At 37.2% G+C, this 20,149-nt stretch overlaps 1 protein-coding gene across 3 annotated transcripts in view; it reads right to left on the bottom strand.

The window, feature by feature from the left end:
- GABRB2 (gamma-aminobutyric acid type A receptor subunit beta2) overlaps nt 1-20,149 on the bottom strand; it is a 238,738-nt gene that overhangs the window by 147,757 nt on the left and 70,832 nt on the right. For all 3 annotated transcript variants that reach the window (XM_079145510.1, XM_079145512.1, XM_079145511.1), the window contains exon 5: nt 7,044-7,264. In XM_079145510.1, the coding sequence (XP_079001636.1) occupies nt 7,044-7,264 (221 nt within the window). The remainder of the gene's footprint in view (nt 1-7,043; nt 7,265-20,149) is intronic.

Below are 20,149 nucleotides of genomic sequence, written 5' to 3'. Positions count from 1 at the left end.
AAGACTGAATGAAAGCCCACGCTCCATTACACTGCCCTTGGTTAAGAACCTGGTCGATGTGCACAGTTGTGTCCACTTATCCACCCTTGCTGCTCTAGGACTCTGTTCCCTGAGTCTAAAATTATTATCAAGCTGAAGAACAATGGAATAACGCACAGGAAGCTGCACACCTGAGCTTCTGGAGAAGGCGAAACGGAGATCCAATCAGGATCAGAACTTAGCCTATCACAGTAGGATCTTAACTATTTTCCATATGTCTAAGTCTCAGTCATCATCATTTGAATTTTTAAGGGCCATGCCACCTTGCTGCAGGTTTGCTGCAGAGAAGTTGGTGCACTATACTCAAAACTCATGCTAACCAAACACAATGCATCCCCATGAGTAGACTTAGCACTCTTGCTGTTCGCAGTCAGAAGCAATGGGTATGCGCTTGCAGGAGAATCTCACAAGGATGTTAGCCAGGTATTAGCTGAAGAGCTTTGACCATGCTCTTTGGATGGTGGCTTAGACTGGTCACCTGTGGTCATGAATGCCACCCACTGAGCCACACATCCTCTGAAATCAGATGGCCCTTCTGTAAATACAGCTCCTCAAAGCAAAGGTGTGCTTAGATGTTTCTCCACCTCCAAAAGGTCAGAAGACATTTGGCTACAGATCTCTTAAATTATGAGTCATATTTCCTAGATAATAGAACTAGAGGACCACGGACTTTTGAAACATAACTATCTCCTTTTCCAAATTTTATTATGAATATTCTCAAATATACAGATGAGTAGAAAGAATGACACAATGAACACCTATGTACCCACTGAATTCAACAAGCATTAAGATTTTGCCATTTTACTGTGTTTTAATGCCTGAACATTTCACCAAAGAAAACCCTTGGAAAGAAACTCGCTCAGATCCTGTGAGTGTCTCTCCCTCCTCCTTCACTGCTGGCCTTTACAGATCTCAAGGGGCTGGGAGTTCATACCCTTAGCTTATACCTTGAACTCACTTGGCATTCAGCTCAAAGGCCTTGTTCTACCCAATTCCTTGGCCACTGCCTTGGTATTTAAAGTTCTACCTGTCTCAGCCTTTGATATTCAGGTCTGGAAGACTGCCTTTCAGTTTGCTTTATTCAGGCCAATGAATTCGCCAACACCAAGTTCTTCACCATGATCTTATCTATGACCTAGGAATCCACATAACCCAAATCATCTTTTTAGTAAACTGGAACTGGAGTGAACCTTAAGACCTAAAGACACACTTGTTATTTTGGACCTAATTTGATCAATCAAGATTAAAGTCTGTATCAATAGATCTAATGAAAGCTTTTTCCATCAAGCTTTTCTTCAATTCTTCTTAATTTTTTTTGCCAGGTATTCTCAGGTAATTCCTACTATTTATTCCCAACTTACCAGTACGTAAAGAACAGGACAGAGTGATGAAGAGTAACCTCTGCATTCAGATGACTATGACCCTTTGCATCATGGCAATATAATTTTATTAATGACTTCATTTATTTATGCTTGAGGGAGAAAAAAATACAACCAACTTTGTAGACCTAAAGTTAATATTAAATGAGATAATGTATGCATAGTTCTTACAAAGTGAGAACAATGAGAAAGTCTTTCTTAGGTATTATCTTCTGATATTAATATTAATATTTTAAGTGTTGTTTCAATACCGCCACTATTGAATACTGACACAAGATAAATCTCCTGCTAGCTCGCCAACAACAGAAAATGCCAAAATTGTGGGTGGATGAGTAGGAGGAGGTTCTGAGCATCTCTACATTAACCCGGTCAGTGGTTATTTTAATTGAATTCCTTTTATTCATCTATTACAACTAATCCTCCTGGAGTTGAGAAAGGAATAGCATGTCTGCATTAGATTACCAGTTAAGAAATGAATTGTTCTACTATTTATCCATAAAAACTGAAATGAGGTATTCATAAATTTTCTGAAAATTAATCTTCTGAATCAACAATACAATTGAGAGAACAATCACAATTTGTGAGGTTGCTCTGTGCACGTTGGATGCATTCGGAACCTGCGTTGTTTATCAGCAAACCTTTTGGGGAAGTGGGGATGGGAGAAGGAAGATTTCCTACCATTAAGTGTCCAAAGCATAGGAATGGTAACCATTTGGTCTTAATAATACAAAGGAGTACAAATGAGTAAATGAGTAGTCATTCTTTTTCTTATTTTTGGTATGACTACTAACAATGTAAAAAATGTCAGTTCATCATCTATATTAGTATTCCTTGTCTCTCTCAATTCCAAAGACATTCTGATTGCTGATTTTCCTGTCCACTCAACTCTTTATATATGCTTTCACAAATTCATTCCCAAGGTTCACTGAGTTGCTATATTTACAGTGTAGGTCCTTTGTCAGTACTGGATTTACTACTACTATTATTATTATTATTATTATTATTATTATTTTGGTGGTGGGGATTGAACCCAGGGGTGATTCATCACTGAGTCACATTTCCAGTCCTTTTTAATATTTTATTTAGAGATAGGGTCTCACTGAGTTGGTTAGGGCCTCACTAAGTTGCTAAGGCTGGTTTTGAACTCCCAATCCTCCAGCCTTGGACTCCCAAGTTGCTGGGATTACAGGCGTGTGTCAACAAACCCAGTGTCAGTACTGGATTTAAAAGAGAATAAGACACGATCTCTGCCCTAAAGGTGAGTATTCCAGGTAAACAGTAAGAGCCTGGGATGACTTCTGTGTGAATTCTCTGAAGATGCGATGATTTGATGGGAAAGTACGTCCGTCACAGGGCCTGCTGCTTGGTCACTGCTTGCCATTTGCCAGTCCCTCCCACTATTCCCTGCTGAATGGCCAACTTATTATTTCTGTATCTCCCTCTGCCTTCTTCCAGATTCCTATCTCTCTCTATGCTTAACCTGTTAGAAGTGTGAGCTACAACCTTTCCCAAGTATCCTGTTCTCCACTGCCACATGGCTGGCTATTCATTCATCAAGGTCTTTGTGATTACCTGTGTTGTGTGGTTGACTTCAAGTTATATGTTTAGCAAAATGGATCTGCTGAACATAATTATTTCCATTAGTACTTTCACAGTGACTGCTGTGGTGGGATCTTTTCATACACTGTTCAATGTATTTTCTCTCTGCTTCCTTCCTTCCCGAGGCACATATGTGAGCAGTGTGGGTGTTTAATCATTGCTTTGTCTGCAGGGTTCCCTCTCTGAACTTCCTTGGGTTCTTCCCCTCCCTTGATAGTCAAATGCCATTCTCTATCAACCATGATAAACAGAATCTGAATCTCAGTGTGTAAAAATAATACATGAGTCAAGCAGAAAAAAAAATGAGATAGAACATATAAGAAAAATATTCAAGTAGAGGCATCCCTGTGTAGCATTTGGTTCTGGTTTTGAAACTGGAAGAGAGTTTAAATAAATTCCATCTCCAATCTCCAGTGATTTTTTTTTTTTTTTTTTTTTTTTTTTGTGTGTGTGTGTGTGTGTGTGATCTTGGGCTAGGTTCATCATCTTCTGTTTGTTCATTTGAATGTAAAGTCATAACAGTTTCTAATATGTGGAGATACTGTAAGGATTAACTATAGTACCTTCCCCCCTTATCCTTGCGAGGGATGTTTTCCAAGATCTCCAGTGGATATCCAGTGGCCTGAAGTCATGGGGGATATCAAACCCTATGTATACTATGCTTTTTCCTATGCATGAAAACCTCTGGTACAGTTCTATTTATAAAACAAAGCACAGCAAAGGATTAATACCAGTAATAATAAAATACAACAACTATAATAACACAGTAATTGAGTTTATGTGAATGTGCTCTCTCTCAAATTTTCTTATTGCACTCACTGTCTGATGTGATGCTATGAGGTGATACAAAGACTGTGTGATGATTTGCAGGGATGTCACGGACACAGGCATTGTGATGCAGCATTAGCCTACCGCTGACCTTCTGACACTGTGTCAGGAGGAGGAGCATCTGCTGCGGTTGATCTGGGATCATGGAGCCATGACAATATTGATGGGTTGATGTCAGGATGAGGTGATGTCAGTGGTTGGTGATCTTTGGTAGCTGACTGCAGAGAACTTTTGGAAGAACATAATAACCAGAAGTTGTTGCTGTTCCTTTAGAACTCATCCATGTATTGCTGAGGAGACTGTAATCCTTCAGTGACCACATGAATAACTTTAATGCTGCATTCCATCTGAGGATCACATTCCATAGTCTTGTCTCTTAATGTCTGAATCATTAGGAATCCTTCAGCAAATTTTAGTAATGCCCACACTGCTGGTTCTTCTTCAGGTTTTGCTTCTTCATCCTATTCTGTCTCTACGGGAGACTCAATGAGTACTTAAAATTCCTCATTTGTTAACACTTCTTGATGGCCTCCCATATGTTGTTCCCCTTCTTCACCAAGTATGCTGGCAAATCCTTCTCCACCTACTTGCCTTGTCCTGGAAATGATTTTCTTAACTTCTCCGTCAATCCCTGGGAAGACTTTACCATAATTTATTACCTCATTCCTTAAGTTACTCCAGAAGATATTGACAATTTCTTGTTTCAATTCATCATTTGAATCTTTGATGGATACTATTTCATCAGCAATAGTGAATTATTCCCATTGCTGCAGTATATCCAGATTAAGGTCTATATCAATTGCTGACCTAATGCAATGAAATGCCAGGTGGATATCAGCGGTCTTGATAAACTGTGAACAATGCTCTGGTCAAGGAGCTGAAGCAATGAAACTGTATTTAGAGGTAAAAAATATAATCTGAGCATTTTGATTTACATAGCAGATTCAAGATGGCCAGGGACACTGTCTACTACTAATTGGACTTCAAATTCCAACCTTTCCTCTTCCAAGTATTTTCTCACTTTTGAGATGAAGCACTAGTAGAACTTTTTCAAAGACAGGATGGCTGTTGCCCATCTTTCTGATTATGTTTCCAGAACATGGGCAGATAATTCATTTTGTTTCAAGTGCACGTAGATTCTCTACTCTCCACCGTAAGCCTGACCTTATCACATGCCCAGTTTCCACACCGTACCAGACTTAAAAACCTGTCCTTCCATATGCCCTGGGTTCTATTGCACGTCTTAGTTCAAAAGAGCTCAGTTTCACTGCATCCGAAGATGTGCTTTGGATGCTATCCTTTGTCCTTAATTAACTTCTTCAATCTGCCAGAAATGTGGCAGCAGCTTCTTCATCAGCAGATGCAGCCTCTCCATAAATTTTGTATTTTTCAGTTAAACCTATTTCTAAATTGGCGTGACCATCCTTTTCTTGCAGTAAATGGTTTGGTGTCCATTGTTTCTGGGGATTCTGTGCCCAAGCCTTCTTAGGCTCAGTTCTTTCCAGCAGAGGACCACTGCTGTCAGTTGGAACATGTTTCCTTGACATATCTTCCACCCACAATTTTAATGCTTTTTCCCTCTTAACTAAGCACTTATCACATATTGTGGCTAGAACTCTTACAATTTGAGGTGTGAGAGCAAACTAGCATGAATTTCTTTTTCCTTCTTTAAAATTTTGCAGTTGAAAGATTCATTGCTTACCACGGATCTTAGCAAATTAAATGTATGATGCCTTTTCTTCCCTTATTAACTTAAGCACATTCGTCTTTTCACTTAAAGGGAGCACTTTACAACTTGTCTTTGGCATATGTCAACTGCCAATTTGACTTATGTGAACTGGCAACTTAGGGCCAGAGTAAGAAAAATATGAGTTATTTGAAATGCAAACACTGATACCTTGAGAGCTGATCTGATTACCAAGACAGTTACTGAGTGTCTAACAATTGGGCAGCATATACAGCAGGAAAACACTGTACAAAAAGATGATTCACATCCCAGGTAGGAGAGAGCAAGATGGCAACTAAGATTTTATCACATACCTCAGAATGGTACACAATTAAAACATGGAGTTTATTTCAAGAATTTTCCATATATTTTCAGACCACACAGCTGAAACTGAAGAAAGTCAAATTGTGGATAAGGGGAAGATGACTGTATGATAATGCATGGGAAGCACTTAGCTCAATGTTTAACCCCAACAAGTGTTCGATCAATGGATAATACTATTGTTATTATCACCGCTATTCTATAAAATGGAATAGGTAAGAGACAAATGAAAATGTTAAAATTTAAAATTTCTTTCTCTATAATGCATTTTTGATGAATGTCATTTCAAACATAACAGTGAAATATTCCCATCAGTCCACTATGTCCAGATTAAGGTTGTCTGCATTAGTTGTTGATCAAATACAATCAAATACCAGGTGAGTAGAGTAGATGCAAACTACAATGGAAAGAAATTCCCTGCATTGTATTATTTTCAGAAATATATATGTGTGTGGTGTGTGTGTGTGTGTGTGTGTGTGTGTGTGTGTGTGTCTTTTTTCTTCATTTCCCCCCAGGATACCATATATTCCTATTCATACAAAATAAAATTTAAAAGTAAAATCTGTCTAATTTGAAATCATCCTCATCCAAATAGTATAGCATCTTAACTCTTTGCTGACATGGAGGTACCTTCAAGAATACGTTTAAATACACTATTAATAAACACGAGACAACTACTTTGTTTACTTGCAGGTCAGAATGCTCCTTGGAGGGTGTGAGGGCACAGTAAGCCTGCCTATCATCAGAGGACCATGACCCAGTTCAGGCAGCTCAGGAGCAATTTATAAAACAGAGCATCTGCCACATTCAAACACAATCATTTGGCATCCATGATTTTTTTCCATTTCTAAAGAAACCCTGCATCTCAGTTATTTTGACATTGTTCATCCCTATTCCTTAAAGAAAGCAGCTTTAGGATCAGCAGCTGATATTGGAAGATAATTCAGAAAAAAACTCAGTCTTAGCTGGAGCTAAGTCCCTTTGTAAACATGCTCTCCTAAGCTCTCAGATATTTACAGGATAGGAGGCTTTAACTGTTTATCAGCAAAATTGCAGGCGGAGTACAGAAAATGGCACAATACTCTTCTGTTATAAAAATCAATAATTATTTTGTTCAGAAAAAGTTAAATATTAAAATGGATACTACAGACCTGAGGCCATAAAGGACTGTGCCATCTGGATGCAGGCGGATCATGCGGTTTTTGACAGTCACTCCATGCACAAATGACTTCTTATCGTTCAGGAAGTAGGTGTCAGGCACCCAGAGCTGATCTGCCACTCTGTTGTCCAAAGTCAAGTTTAAAGGTATTACATTATAGGACAGCCTCTTGTCTCTCCAGGCTTGCTGAAAGTACATTGTCAAGGTGTAATCCTGTGGATATAAGAAAAGTTTTTATTTGTTACCAAAATAGACTCATGGGATAGACAAGCGCCTCATTGTTAATGAGAAAAATATATAAGAACCACACACTGTAAACTACCGATAGATAAGGATGTAGCAATTTATTAAATGCATTCTTTTTAAACAACTACTATGACCCATACGTGCACTTAGGTAGGTGCCAGGAATACAGAAGTGAAGAGAATATATCCAAATGAATGACGTTTATCCTATATTTCCCAAGAGGGAGATCCTAAGACATAAATACTTGATAATTAATATATAAATTAACATGGAACAGTTTTTTTAAAGAAAAATATCATCCCCTGTTTCTGAAAGTGGAGTATACAGGATTACAGTAAGTGTGACATAGCATTTTTTCTCAAAAATAGCCATGTACTTGTTTTCTTGTGTTCTAAAAGAATGAATGAGCACATCAGACCTAAGATTTCATATATTCATTCATTCAACTAATGTGTAATTTGTAACTATGATGTGACAGGCACCATGAAGGAACTGGGGATAAAAATGGTTAAAAAAAAAAAGATTAAATATATGCTCTCAGGGAATTTTGAAATAAAGCATTGAAAAACGAACAAAATATTATTGAATAATGCTCCATTTTATGATGCAAATAAAGAAGAACATGAAATACTTGGCTGGGATTGTAAAGAAAGGAGTTACAATCTCTTTAAGGAGTTAGCATAGTGTTGAGAAGTAAGAATCCCAAACCAGTGGCTCTGAGCAGAACATCCCAAGCATAGGAGAGTCTGCAAAGGACCTGAGGCAACATGGGGTGGCATATGTGAAGAAGAGAACAGAGACCTCCTTGTCAGAGTCCCGTCATGCACAGAGTAGTTATGGACCAATCAAGAAAAATAGCCTCATGAAGTTCACACTTCAGTACCAAATGCAAATTTAAAATAATGCTTTAGAAAGGAGTTTATTTATTATTGTAGCAACTGCAAGAGTTAAAACATGACAATTCTAATCAGTCTAATCCAGGTGGGTTTCCCACCAGAGCTGACATTTCCCTAAGACTCAGATGACTTTCTAGCTAACTGAACAACATTAACTCAATCAATACAGCATGGGAATTTAAATCCACAGATTATGGATCAACAATGTGGGCTCCTTGCTTTTCAGAAAATGAAATGCTACAAGGGAGCATTGATCTTGGAGTCTCAGTTCTGTTATTTCACAACTCTTTCTAGGGAGTATATTTACATCATCTCTATTTTGCTTCTGTTAGAATAACTATAAACAGGGCTTTTAATCCAAGCCTGATCTAATCAGGTAATTATGATGGGAATTAAATGTATAACTGAAGTGAAATTTATAAACTACAAAAGCTATACATTATAAATGAATCACCTGCATGTTTATTGTAAGATTTTATCCACTAGAGGCCTATGGGTACAATGTAATTGCTCTCTCCTCTCCATCTGAATGACTAAGTGAAGGACCAAATGTTCATTTGAAAAAGATAATTACAATTCTAGTTCAAAATCAATTCACTATGCCCTACTTGGGGGTTTCAAGAAAAAAAGAAACTAGAACGATCTATTAATCATCTCTGCAACTCTAGGCTCAACACAGTGCCTGGGCACAAACAGTGAATCAAGGAGGGTCCTATAAGGCACGCCTGTTGGATTTCTGCCCATAACTGGATAGTTCTGTGTATAAGACACACTTTGATCTTCATGAAATCCTCACTTCCCACACTTGGTTGAGATTTATAATCCTAATTTGGTTACACTATTTGAAGGCATAATTTATAAGGTTGTATGCTATAAACATGGAACAGTTTTTTTAAAGAAAAATATCATCCCCTATAAAAATTGTAAAATGTTTTCCATGGTTTCACAAACATAAAACATATTTGTAACTCATTCACAAATCCATGTGCAGCCTTTTAAATTTATGACCAAACTTCTATTCTAACAAAAGATATATTAACCTTCTAAAGGCATATCAAATATGTCAGGGTGGCCTTCATTTCTGCAGTCTTCTGTTTTAATGCAAGGTCTCTAGAAAAGCATTTTATTTATAATAAAAAATAACCTTGAAGATTCACAAATTATATAGCTTGAAATCAGAAGAAAGACCAGATGTGTTGTTTTTCATGTGTGTACATTACAAATAACCTAAAAAGAGGACATAAATGGAAAATTCGATTAGTACTCTGAGAGAATAAATTCAGTCATTTCCATTTCTTACAGATAAAATGGAAAATTTAATTATTATTTGTACTAGAAAATAAAGCTCTTTATGCTTTCTTGTTACAAATCCCCTTGAGAGTTAGGAGAGTCTGGAAGGTGCTAGAGCTTACCAATCAGTTGAGATGTGTTTGGACACATGAAATTATATTGTCTTTGGGGCTAAATAAATGGTAATATTGTGCGATCCTGTGTTACATGCTAACTCCTGTTATTTGTCAGCAAGTTACTGCCTACTAAGAAATGCCCCCAGACAGACCCTGGTAATTCTGCAAACTGTCACATCAATTTTTCATTTCATTTATTTTTAAATTACACAACTTGACACTATCAAAAAAGGAAGAAGTTCTTGCATCTGAATGTATGCTATTAGACATAAAATTTTAAAAAGTGGACCTGTTTTCTCTCCTCCCTATACCTTTATGCACCTGAGCTAAATCCTTTGAACTTCCACATTGAAATAACCCCACCTGCACCTTGGGAAGCTGTCTCACAGTTGGTTTATTCAAACCAAAAAGCCCCAAATAAACTACTTCTGGGTGTTCTGCAATCCATGTTATCCCTAAACAGGAAGGGTTTTAGATGATTAAAACTAAAGCCAAAGGATTTTAAACATTAAATAAGTTAGAGTAAGCCTTCGATATGCTCTTTCTCCAACTAATTACAAGTACAAATCCTGATCCTGGAATAAAATAGCATCTAACTGTGAATTCTGTAGAGCAAATGGTAGCAGGCAGACTGGGGAGGGCAGCAAAATAGAAGAAAGACCAGCACAGATGGAGGTTCATATTTGCCTTATTTTTCTTCTACTTCTCTTATCTACTTAAAGTAAAACACACATGCACACGCACACACACACACACACACACACACACACACACAGAGTCAAAAGCATGCATGCCAAAATAAATGGAGATATAGAGTATGTTCCTCAGTTCAATGAGTGAACTGTAAGAAGCCAAGTCTCCCTGATTTAATCTAGAGGTGAAACTCAATCCCAATCAAGATCTTACTTAGAAGATTTTTTGTGCACATTGACAACATGGTTCTAAAGTTTATGTGGAAAACAAAGGAAGAACAGCCTAAAGATGCTGAAAGGAAAAAAACAAAGTTGGAGGTTTGATTTTGCTTGTAAGAGTTACTCTTAAGCTAGACCAAGATGGTGCAGGACCATTGATAGAAACACAGTCTGATAGAACAGGAAGGTCTAAAAACAAAACCATACACCAGTATGTTCACTTGTACTGTGTCAAAGGCACAAAGGTCACAGAATGTCTAATGTTTTCAGCAAATGAACTAGATCAACAGGAACACCTATATGCAAACAGACATAGAGACTTCATGCAGAGTTCACACCATACAAAAGACTCCAAACCCATGAGAGATTTCAGTGAAACAAGTAAAACTGCAGAATCTTGAAATGAAACAGAAGAAATCTCTTTGAACTTGAGTTAGGCAGAGACTTCTCTGATGAAAAATCAAAAGAACAATCAATAAAACAAGAAATTGGCCAATTGCATCTTAATGAAATCTGAAATTCTGCTGCATGAAAAGAGTGAAAATACAAACCACAGACTGGGATGAAATAGTGACAGTTCACACATGTGACAACATAAAGGTGTAAAGAAGCATCAAAACTCATCAAACAAGTCAATGAGAAATACACAAAAGATGTGAGCTACACTTATCTACAGAAGACATACAAACAATGAACTCACGAACTCATGAGTCATGGAAAAACAAATTAAAAACTAGAAAGAGAGCCTGGCATGGTGGTACAGGCCTGTAATCCCAGCAGCTTGAGAGGCTGAGGCAGGAGGATTGCAAGTTCAAAGCCAGCCTCAACAACTCTGTGAGGCCCCAAGCAACTTAGCAATACCTTGTCTCAAAATAAAAAAAACATTAAAAGGGCTGGGGATGTGGTTCAGTGGTTAAGCACCCTTGAGTTCAATCCCAGATACAAAAGAAAAACAAACAAACAAACAAACAAAACATAAAGAGATCCTACTATACTTCCATTAGAAAAGGTGGAGTAAAAACATGAAAAACTGAGAAATTCCAAGTGCTGAAATGCACCAACCACTGAAAATTCTTCCATATTACAAGCAGAAATACAAAACTACTAGCCTCTTGGGAAATAGTTTGACAGTTTCTTACACAGGTAACATACATTTGATCTAAGATCTAGAAATCCCATTCTTGGGTGCAAACATTACAGCAGCTCCATTTAAGTGGTCCAAACAGGAAGCTGACTGAACATTCCTCAACAGATGAAGAAATAAACAAACCGTAAGTGCAGCCATAAAACAAAATACTACTCAGCAATGAAAAAGAAAAAAAAACTTATCAAAATATGAAGCAACATCAATGGTTTCACAAATATGGTAATTTAAATCAAAAAAGCCAGGATCAAAAGGATATGCATTATAGGATTCCATTTATATGACATTCTGGAAAAGGAAAAAAACATATGGGCAAAAAAAGGGTGATTTCCTGACTCAGTATGGGGAGGTTGACTTGGAAGGGTGAGCAGGAGGAAATGATGTGGTCATCATGCTGTTCTGCATCTTCCTAGCTGTGGGGGTTACAGGACGCTATGCATTTGTTGAAACTTGGGTAGGTGCTTTTTAAAAGCATGTCTTGAATCAGACACACCCAACAATCCCACCTCCCTGCAGAATGACCTTGAGTGAATCTGTTTGAGTCACAGGCTTGTTTCCAACTCTAAAGAAATGGATGAAGTTGGAGAATATCATGCTAAGTGAAATAAGCCAATCCAAAAAAACCAAAGGCCCAATGATCTCACTGATAAGGGATGATGACACATAATGTGGGGTGGGAGGGAGACAAGAATGGAGGAAGGAGGGACTGCATAGAGGGAAAAGAGGGGTGGGAGGGGTGGGGGGAAGGAAAAATAACAGAATGAATCAAACATCATTATCCTATGGTGCACCTCTACTTCATGTACAACCAGAGAAACAAGTTGTATCCCATTTGTTTACAACAAAAAAAATAAAATGCTAAAAATAAAAAAAGAATACAAATAGGTACTACATTTATAAAATTATTAGTCATTTCTATATTTAATATACATTTTATGCAACAATTAGCTTATATTTATTGCTATTTTAATTTTTAATTACAAAATTATGTACACTGAACTAAATTTGTAAATGGAGAAAAAGAGAAAAAATTTACATGGAGTTTGCCTACAACTCCCACTTCTGTGTTTATTTCAGTTTCTTTATAAATTATATACATATAAACATAGTTTTTGTATGATTTTTGTCTATAAGTCATTTTAAAATTTGACTTATCGGTATACATTTTAAAATTATTAGCTGCAGATTAATAAATCCATGAATTGCAAAAATAAATAAATAATTAATTTTAAAAGAACCACTACACCCAATGAACTTAGGAATTTGAGAAACAAGGGATGTTTTGATATGTGAGGCCGGGAGAGTAGTACTTTGCCATAAATTGTCGGGGGAGGGCTGTCATATGACCCCCCCAGAGGGCCTGACAAGACCACCCTATATGGTCATCGACTCTCAAATTCCACTGTGTGCAATGAGGTCTGTGGACCTGGCAGCTTCCAAGGCCACTTCTAGGAATAAAATCGGTCCATGCTAGGTAGCACTTTGCTGAGCCCAAATTCAAAAGCATGTTCTCCTGCAAAAATCTTTTAAACATCTAGGATCTCTTTTCATTTATATGTTTTTTGTTTTGCTGTCTTTGTAATTTTTGTATATCGAGATTTAAACTTTTCCTGTCTCCTTGGTTTGAAATTCTGGAAAATAAAGAGTGAAACAAATTTGCGAGTATGGGTTTTTCTTTCTTCTCTCTTAAATTTATTATTCTTGGAATGGCCTATTGTTTTTGGTCAGTTTTTCTACTTGGGTACACAGTAACTGTTACTGGAAATTTGGGAATTTGGAGATACACATACACACACACCAAAAATTCTGCAGCTTTGTCATTGTCTTTTAAATCTCTTTCCATTTATTTTATTTTATACTTTGAAGCAAAAATAGTACAGAGAGTTCCTCTGTAGTACATTTTACAAAACTTCCTCTAAGAGTAAAATTTTCTGTGACCATAAAACAATATCAAATTAGAAAGTTCATTTTCTTATCATTTTTTTATAATTAACTAAAGTACAAAGATTATTAAAATAGCACACCTTTATTAACTAATGTCCTTTTCTGGTCCAAACTTGACCTTTGTTCTTACCCTCCTGGAACCTGTGCCAGTTCCTTAATCTTTCCTTATTTTTGATGATGTCAGTACTTTTTTGAAGAGAAGGAGGGTTATTTGGTTGAATGTTTTCCAGTTTTGGTTAATCTGATGTGTCTTTAAGATTAGGTTGAGATTTTTTCAGTTTGGGCCAAAATGTCACCTTGACAATATCACATAAATCATATAAGGAACAAAGAAGTCACTCTATCTTATTCCTGGTGATATCCTCTTGAATAGCGGTTAAGGTAGTATCTGCCAGGCTTCTCCACTGTGAACGATTTCTTTGCAATTAATAAATACCTTGGGGTAGGTATTTCCAGACTAAGGCAAGTGATAACATTACAGAGCTTATTTCTAATAATCACTGTTTTTTTTTTTTTCCATCTTTCTAAGTCTCTATTTCTCTTTGTCATCAACACTGAACTGATATGATCACTAAGTTGACAGTATGACAATTGGCAAGACAAGCCAAAATAAGAAAACCCCAACATAAACCCCTGAAGGTGTTCTACCATTCAATAGTGAGAAGTGGCTCCTTGAAGATCACTTTCCATTGACCTAATAATTTCCCAGACCTGTGGCATTGTCCTGGCCACATCCAGTTCAGGACTTGCTTTCTGGAAGTCGGGTGCAATATCTCCTAGTCTGTGGGTGGGTGGCCTATACCCACCTGGACCTGAATCACTGCTCACTCATCAAGTTTTACTTTCACCTCGTCCTTCCTCTATCTCTGAGCTTTCCACGTGCTTTCGTCTTCTCTAGGCACCTAAGCATTTCTAGTCTATGGAGCTTCTCATTCCTTCTTCCAAAGACTATGATATGGGAAAAAACTGCCATATAATTGTTGCTTTTCTTCCTTCCACTTCTCTATCTCGGGAGAAGACAGCAGAGTAAGGAGTTGTTTTCATATATGTCTGGTCTGCTATTTAAAGGCAAAAAGACACATTACATTTTCTTTTTTAATAGCCGGGTGCTAAATTTTGTTTTCATCAGTGATAAGGTATGGGATGTTTAATTTTCTTTATTATAGCAACATTTTCCAAGCTTTGAAAATTATTGTTACTGTGCTAAAATCCTGAACTTTAGTGATGAGTCTTGCTTGTTGAGTTCTTCTCAGATAATACTTTGTCTCCAAAATTAGATGTTTCCAGAGAAAAGCCAATCTGCTATAAAGCTTTTATAATTTAAAAAAACTAATTTAACTTTCTCTTAATTACCCCTTGCTGAAAGAATAACCATTTCTAATATACTATTATTTATTCTTTTTCTTTAGCTTATGGTTTACCAAAACTGAGAGTCTGAGTTGAGAATTTGAGGCCCTGACTTTTGTGAGAAAGGGCTAATGCTTTCAAGACAGAAAAAAAACCTCTGATTTAGGAAGTACAAGTACATGTTTAATTTAAATGCAATACCAGTTTCATGTGAAAAAAATGTGCATGTTGTTTAACATGCACATTTATCATGCAGGGCATGTTTCAATTTAGGGAACATTTAGGAAAGTCTTTCATTCTTTCCAGTTACTATTCCCATTATTTTTAAAGTGTGACACAAAAAAATTTAATTTCAAAGATTAGGATGCCATACTATTTTTACATTTAAAATCTTATGAATTTGTTTCCTTGTATAAGAAAAAGACATTACATTTGAAGTATAAATTATCACCTAACTAATTGTAAAATCAAAACCAACTTTATATAGTGTTATGATTTGCATCTGGAATTCCCCCCAAAACTCGTGAATTAAGAGCATGGTCCTCAGAGATGGAAGGACTGGATTGTGAGGCTATAATCTCCTCACTGGATTAATCCACTTGACAGATTAATAATTTGAATATACTAGATGGTAATTATAAGCAGAAAAGGGCACTGGGGGCCTGACCTTGGGGACTGTGTCTGTCCCTGGCCCCTTCCTACCTTACTGTTTCCCGGCTGCCATGAGTAGACAGCTATTAGTCACCATGCCCTTCTGCCATGATGTTTCTGCCTTGGAGCTGGCCAACCATGGGCTGAATCCTCAGAAACCGTGAAAATAGATAAATATTTTGAAACCCCTTTAAGTTGTTCTTTTCAGGAATTTTGGTGACAGCAATGAACCATCACAGACTGTGACCTCCTTGAGAGTAAAGATTGCACTTCACTCACTTGTACCGAGTCAACATTTAGCACACTTTCTGGTAAAGGGAAAGAACGATATTCGCCTGTTCTTGAGAACATGTGAGGAGATCTCTAAGATATGCATAATTTTGGTTCCAATTTTGCCCTCTAGGGATATTTTTAGAAAATAATTAAGTAGTAAGTTTTCACAGCTTTCCTTCCAAATATTGTCACAAATCTCTTACATCTGTCTCTAATACTAACAATCTATTATAAGGCACTATTATGTGTGAGCTATTTAATGCCATTGGTACTGTCTCCTGTCTCACCCTTGCCCTGTAAATGGTACCCATAAAGCAGATAGAGCACATGTCTTCCTTGAATAGTATAAGCCAAAGGCTTCTGCTTGCACTCAGAATAAAATCCAAACCTACTACCATGGCTTTACATGATCTGGACCCCAGCTATTTTTTGGCTCCCATCTCATATTCTTCGGCTTTTCCTTCACATCAAATTGCTAAGCCCATCCACACCAATCTTTTCTGTTTTGCAAATACTTCAAACTCTTGGAAGAATTTACAAACCTTGTCTTCACAACCAACTGTAAAGCTCTATCTCCAAGAGTGGTTAGCTCTTCCCTAATACTCAGAACTCAACTCAAATCCAATAAAGACTTGAATCTTCAATATGAAACTAAGTAGAGTACAAATATACAATGAAACATATACAACAGGAATATTATAAAATTATCAACTTGCTCAATTTTCTTAATATAGTATTAATATAAATGATTATGTATATTTTTTAATGATTTACTTCTTTTGATTCATTGTGAATAAATAGGGTACAACTTGTTTCTTTGGTTGTACATGAAGAAGAGGCATACCATTTGTGTGATCATACATGTACACAGGGTAATGATGTCTGCCTCATTCTGTTATTTTTCCTTCCTGCCACTCCTCCCACCCCTCTTTTTCCTCTATACAATCCATCCTTCCTCCATTCTTGCCTCCCTCCCACCCCCCATTATGTATCATCATCCGCTTATCAAAGAGATCATTTGGCCTTTGGTCTTTTGGGATTGGCTTATCTCACTTAGCATGATATTCTCCAGCTTCATCCATTTGCCTGCAAATGCCATAATTTTATTCTTCTTTATGGCTGAGTAATATTCCATGGTGTATATATACCACAGTTTCTCTATCCATTCATCAATTGAAAGGCATCTAGGTTGGTTCCACAATCTGACTATTGTGAATTGAGCAGCTATGAACATTGATGTGGCTGCATCACTGTAGTATGCTGATTTTAAGTCCTTTGGGTATAAGCCGAGGAGTGGGATAGCTGGGTCAAATGCTGGTTCCATTCCAAGTTGTCTAAGGTACATATTATTTTGAAATGTTGAAAGAAAAACAATGTGTACAACATGACTTAATTTTGAAAAATATATAGACTGTATTAAAAATTCCAAAAGAAAATATATTAATGGGGCTATATCTGTGGTGAGATGTCATATGACTTTAACTCTTCATGTTAATCTGTATTTTTTTGTGTGTTATAAACCAAGTCATCACTTCTTTACATAGTGATACAGGCATCTGATCTTTAGCACAGGTGAGCCTTCATGGATGTTTGTGTTCATGGATACACTAAAATTTTCACTTCTTCATGCTTCCTCCATGGGTTTAGAATTTGGTTATTAAAATCTCTTAAATTCCTAAACCCCCAAGGAATTTTTTCTTCTCCCCACCTACTGGCATTTGAAAGTTAGTTTTCTTTTCTTTCTTTTTCTTTTTCTTTTTCTTTTTTCTTTTTCCCACTTATTTCAAATACCCTAAGAGACACCTGCGTTGGTGCTCCTTTGTTTTTCTTAGCTGCTGTCATTCTGCCAGTAAAGGTGCTAGGGTCAGAGACAAGGATTTCCAAAGGACACGACTTATCTATTTAAAGTACAGGCAACTCTGAGAAGCATGCAAATTTCCCAACAAGCTGTTTCCACCTTCCGAGCTCTTGAAAATGTTCTGTCTTCCTCGTCTGAGCCCACAAACTGATGATCCAATTATAGGTCATGGTAATATGTCCACATTGCCAACCTCCTAAACTAGAACGTAATGGAATAAAGCTCAGCTTCCCCCTAATAGAAGCCATCACACCAGATGTTCAATTGCAGCATTCTGGAAGAAGCACATGGTATCAGCCCTGACTAATTGTTAGACACACATTTGGGACATGGGACCTGCAACTAAGATCATCCATAAGGGAAATCCAAGTTCAGAAGCAACTAATGATTTTCTTGCATTGAAACTAAAATACACATGGTCAAGGCAGTGAGTTTTTTCACTATTTTGCATACTTCTCTTTGCATTTTATAACAGACTTACCTTCTCAGTGACAAGAGGACTGAGGACAAATAGTTCTAAGAATGTCTAAAAAAAATACAGCCACTATCACTGACCATCTCTGTCTTTTATCTTTATATGTAATATGCCCAGTAGTGGACTCAATTCACCTTGACATATCAGCATTAAAAATATACATTATATATGCATGACCTATTACCTCTCAATTTCTGCTTATTATTCCATAAGTTTTTCTCAAATTACTTGAGAGTATTTTTTCTTCTCATTTGTCTGGACCCAATTTTAAATACCGAGGCTTGTCCCTTAGGTCCATGAGTTTTACACACATTCTTTCACCTATCATCACAATAGCACTGTAAGATTCACATAGATCTACCGCTTGGTGGCTGCTCTCAGACCTTGGGCATGCTACCTGACCTCCCTGAGAGATCATGCTCTGTGAAACCAGGGAAATTATAGCTACTGTTAGCAAATAAGCTCACCCAAGAAATGCAAAGAGTAGAAGGCTTGGCTCACATTCAGTGTCCTAGAAACATTGTTATTAGCCTTATTCTCATCATTTGCATTTCCAGGTGATTCATCTGAGACAGAATGGTGAACAATATTTCCAAACCATGATTTGGCTATAGAGTTTTTGGGCCATTTAAGCACATTATGATATGAAAGTCACTCCGGAACACCCACCTTCCTGGTAAATCTGAGTTTGTCTCCATTATTTCCCATCATTGTTTCCATTCCCCTCCACCTTCCTCCAAAACTTAAGAAAACATGAACAAACAATATATGTATACATACTACCCTGTACAGCAACAATAACAACCACAACAGCAAAAACTAAAACAATTTTGAGCATGTATAATAAATAAATTCTATCTTGGAGAGAGAAAAATAAAGAATGACTATTGATTTCTAGTCATTTCCTATGGTTTGAAAACTGAAGTTGTATACGCATGCATGTGTTCCCCATGTGCCCAGAGACCCAATTTTACACAAAAGGTGATTGCATTAACTCACTTGAACTATGAAGAAGGATGAAAACAACCTAGTTTTGTAGAACCAACTCATTGCAAAAGTCATAAATTAAGGGACAACACCATGATTCAAGTCAAGGAAAAAGTGCATATAAGGGACATAAGTTCATGAAAATAAAACACAAAGCAAAACTTTTCTTGGCAAGAGCAGAGGGATAATAGTTAAAGATTCCATTTGTTTCATGTGTAAGATACCAAGTTGGGAGTAATTTTGCTTAACGCACAGGGCACATTTGAATAGGATGAGTCCAACCCCACTGAAACCTAATTTTGCGTCTTTGGTGAATTCTTCGAAAAAATGAGAACATTTGCTTCTCTCCTGCTGCCCTTTCCCATGTTGTGTTAATAGATTTGTTTCATTCTCAGAAAAATATCTGAATATCATCAACCACTATTACATCCTAAAGGCACTTCAACCATGTCAGACTTGCCAGATGGATACCTCTGCATTTGTTGACATTTTATGATTCAGAGTCAAAAAAAAAACCCCTTGTATCCATTAATGGTTGGGAGATCTGCCAAGGAAGACCGAGGCCCCCAAAACCAGGGGCCCTGCTTCACCAGAATATCAGTCTAGTAGGAGAGAACGACCATAATCAACTAAGCAAACACTGTTTTCTGAGGCAATCCAGCACATGAAAAACACGGTAAAGGTTGTGAAAAGTTCTGGATGTGGGGAAGACAGTCACGGTGGAAAGGATAGACGAGGAATCTGTGAGCAGGTGGTATCTGAGCAGAGAACTGAATGAGTGGGGATAAGCCCAGCCACGCAAAGATAGGAGAAAAGAGAGTCCTGAGCCCAGGAATCAGTGTCAAGGCCCTGGAGTAGGAACAGTTTGGAGAAGAGACCAGCTCTTGGTCATAAGGTGTTTATGGTCACCCGTTCTGCCTTCTCTGAGCGTGCTGAAGACCTGGAGACCTGCATACAGCA

The sequence above is a fragment of the Sciurus vulgaris genome, assembly GCF_902686455.1.
Source record: "Sciurus vulgaris genome assembly, chromosome: 6".
Classification (NCBI taxonomy): Eukaryota; Metazoa; Chordata; class Mammalia; order Rodentia; family Sciuridae; genus Sciurus; species Sciurus vulgaris.
This window is presented reverse-complemented; position numbering and strand designations above follow the sequence as displayed.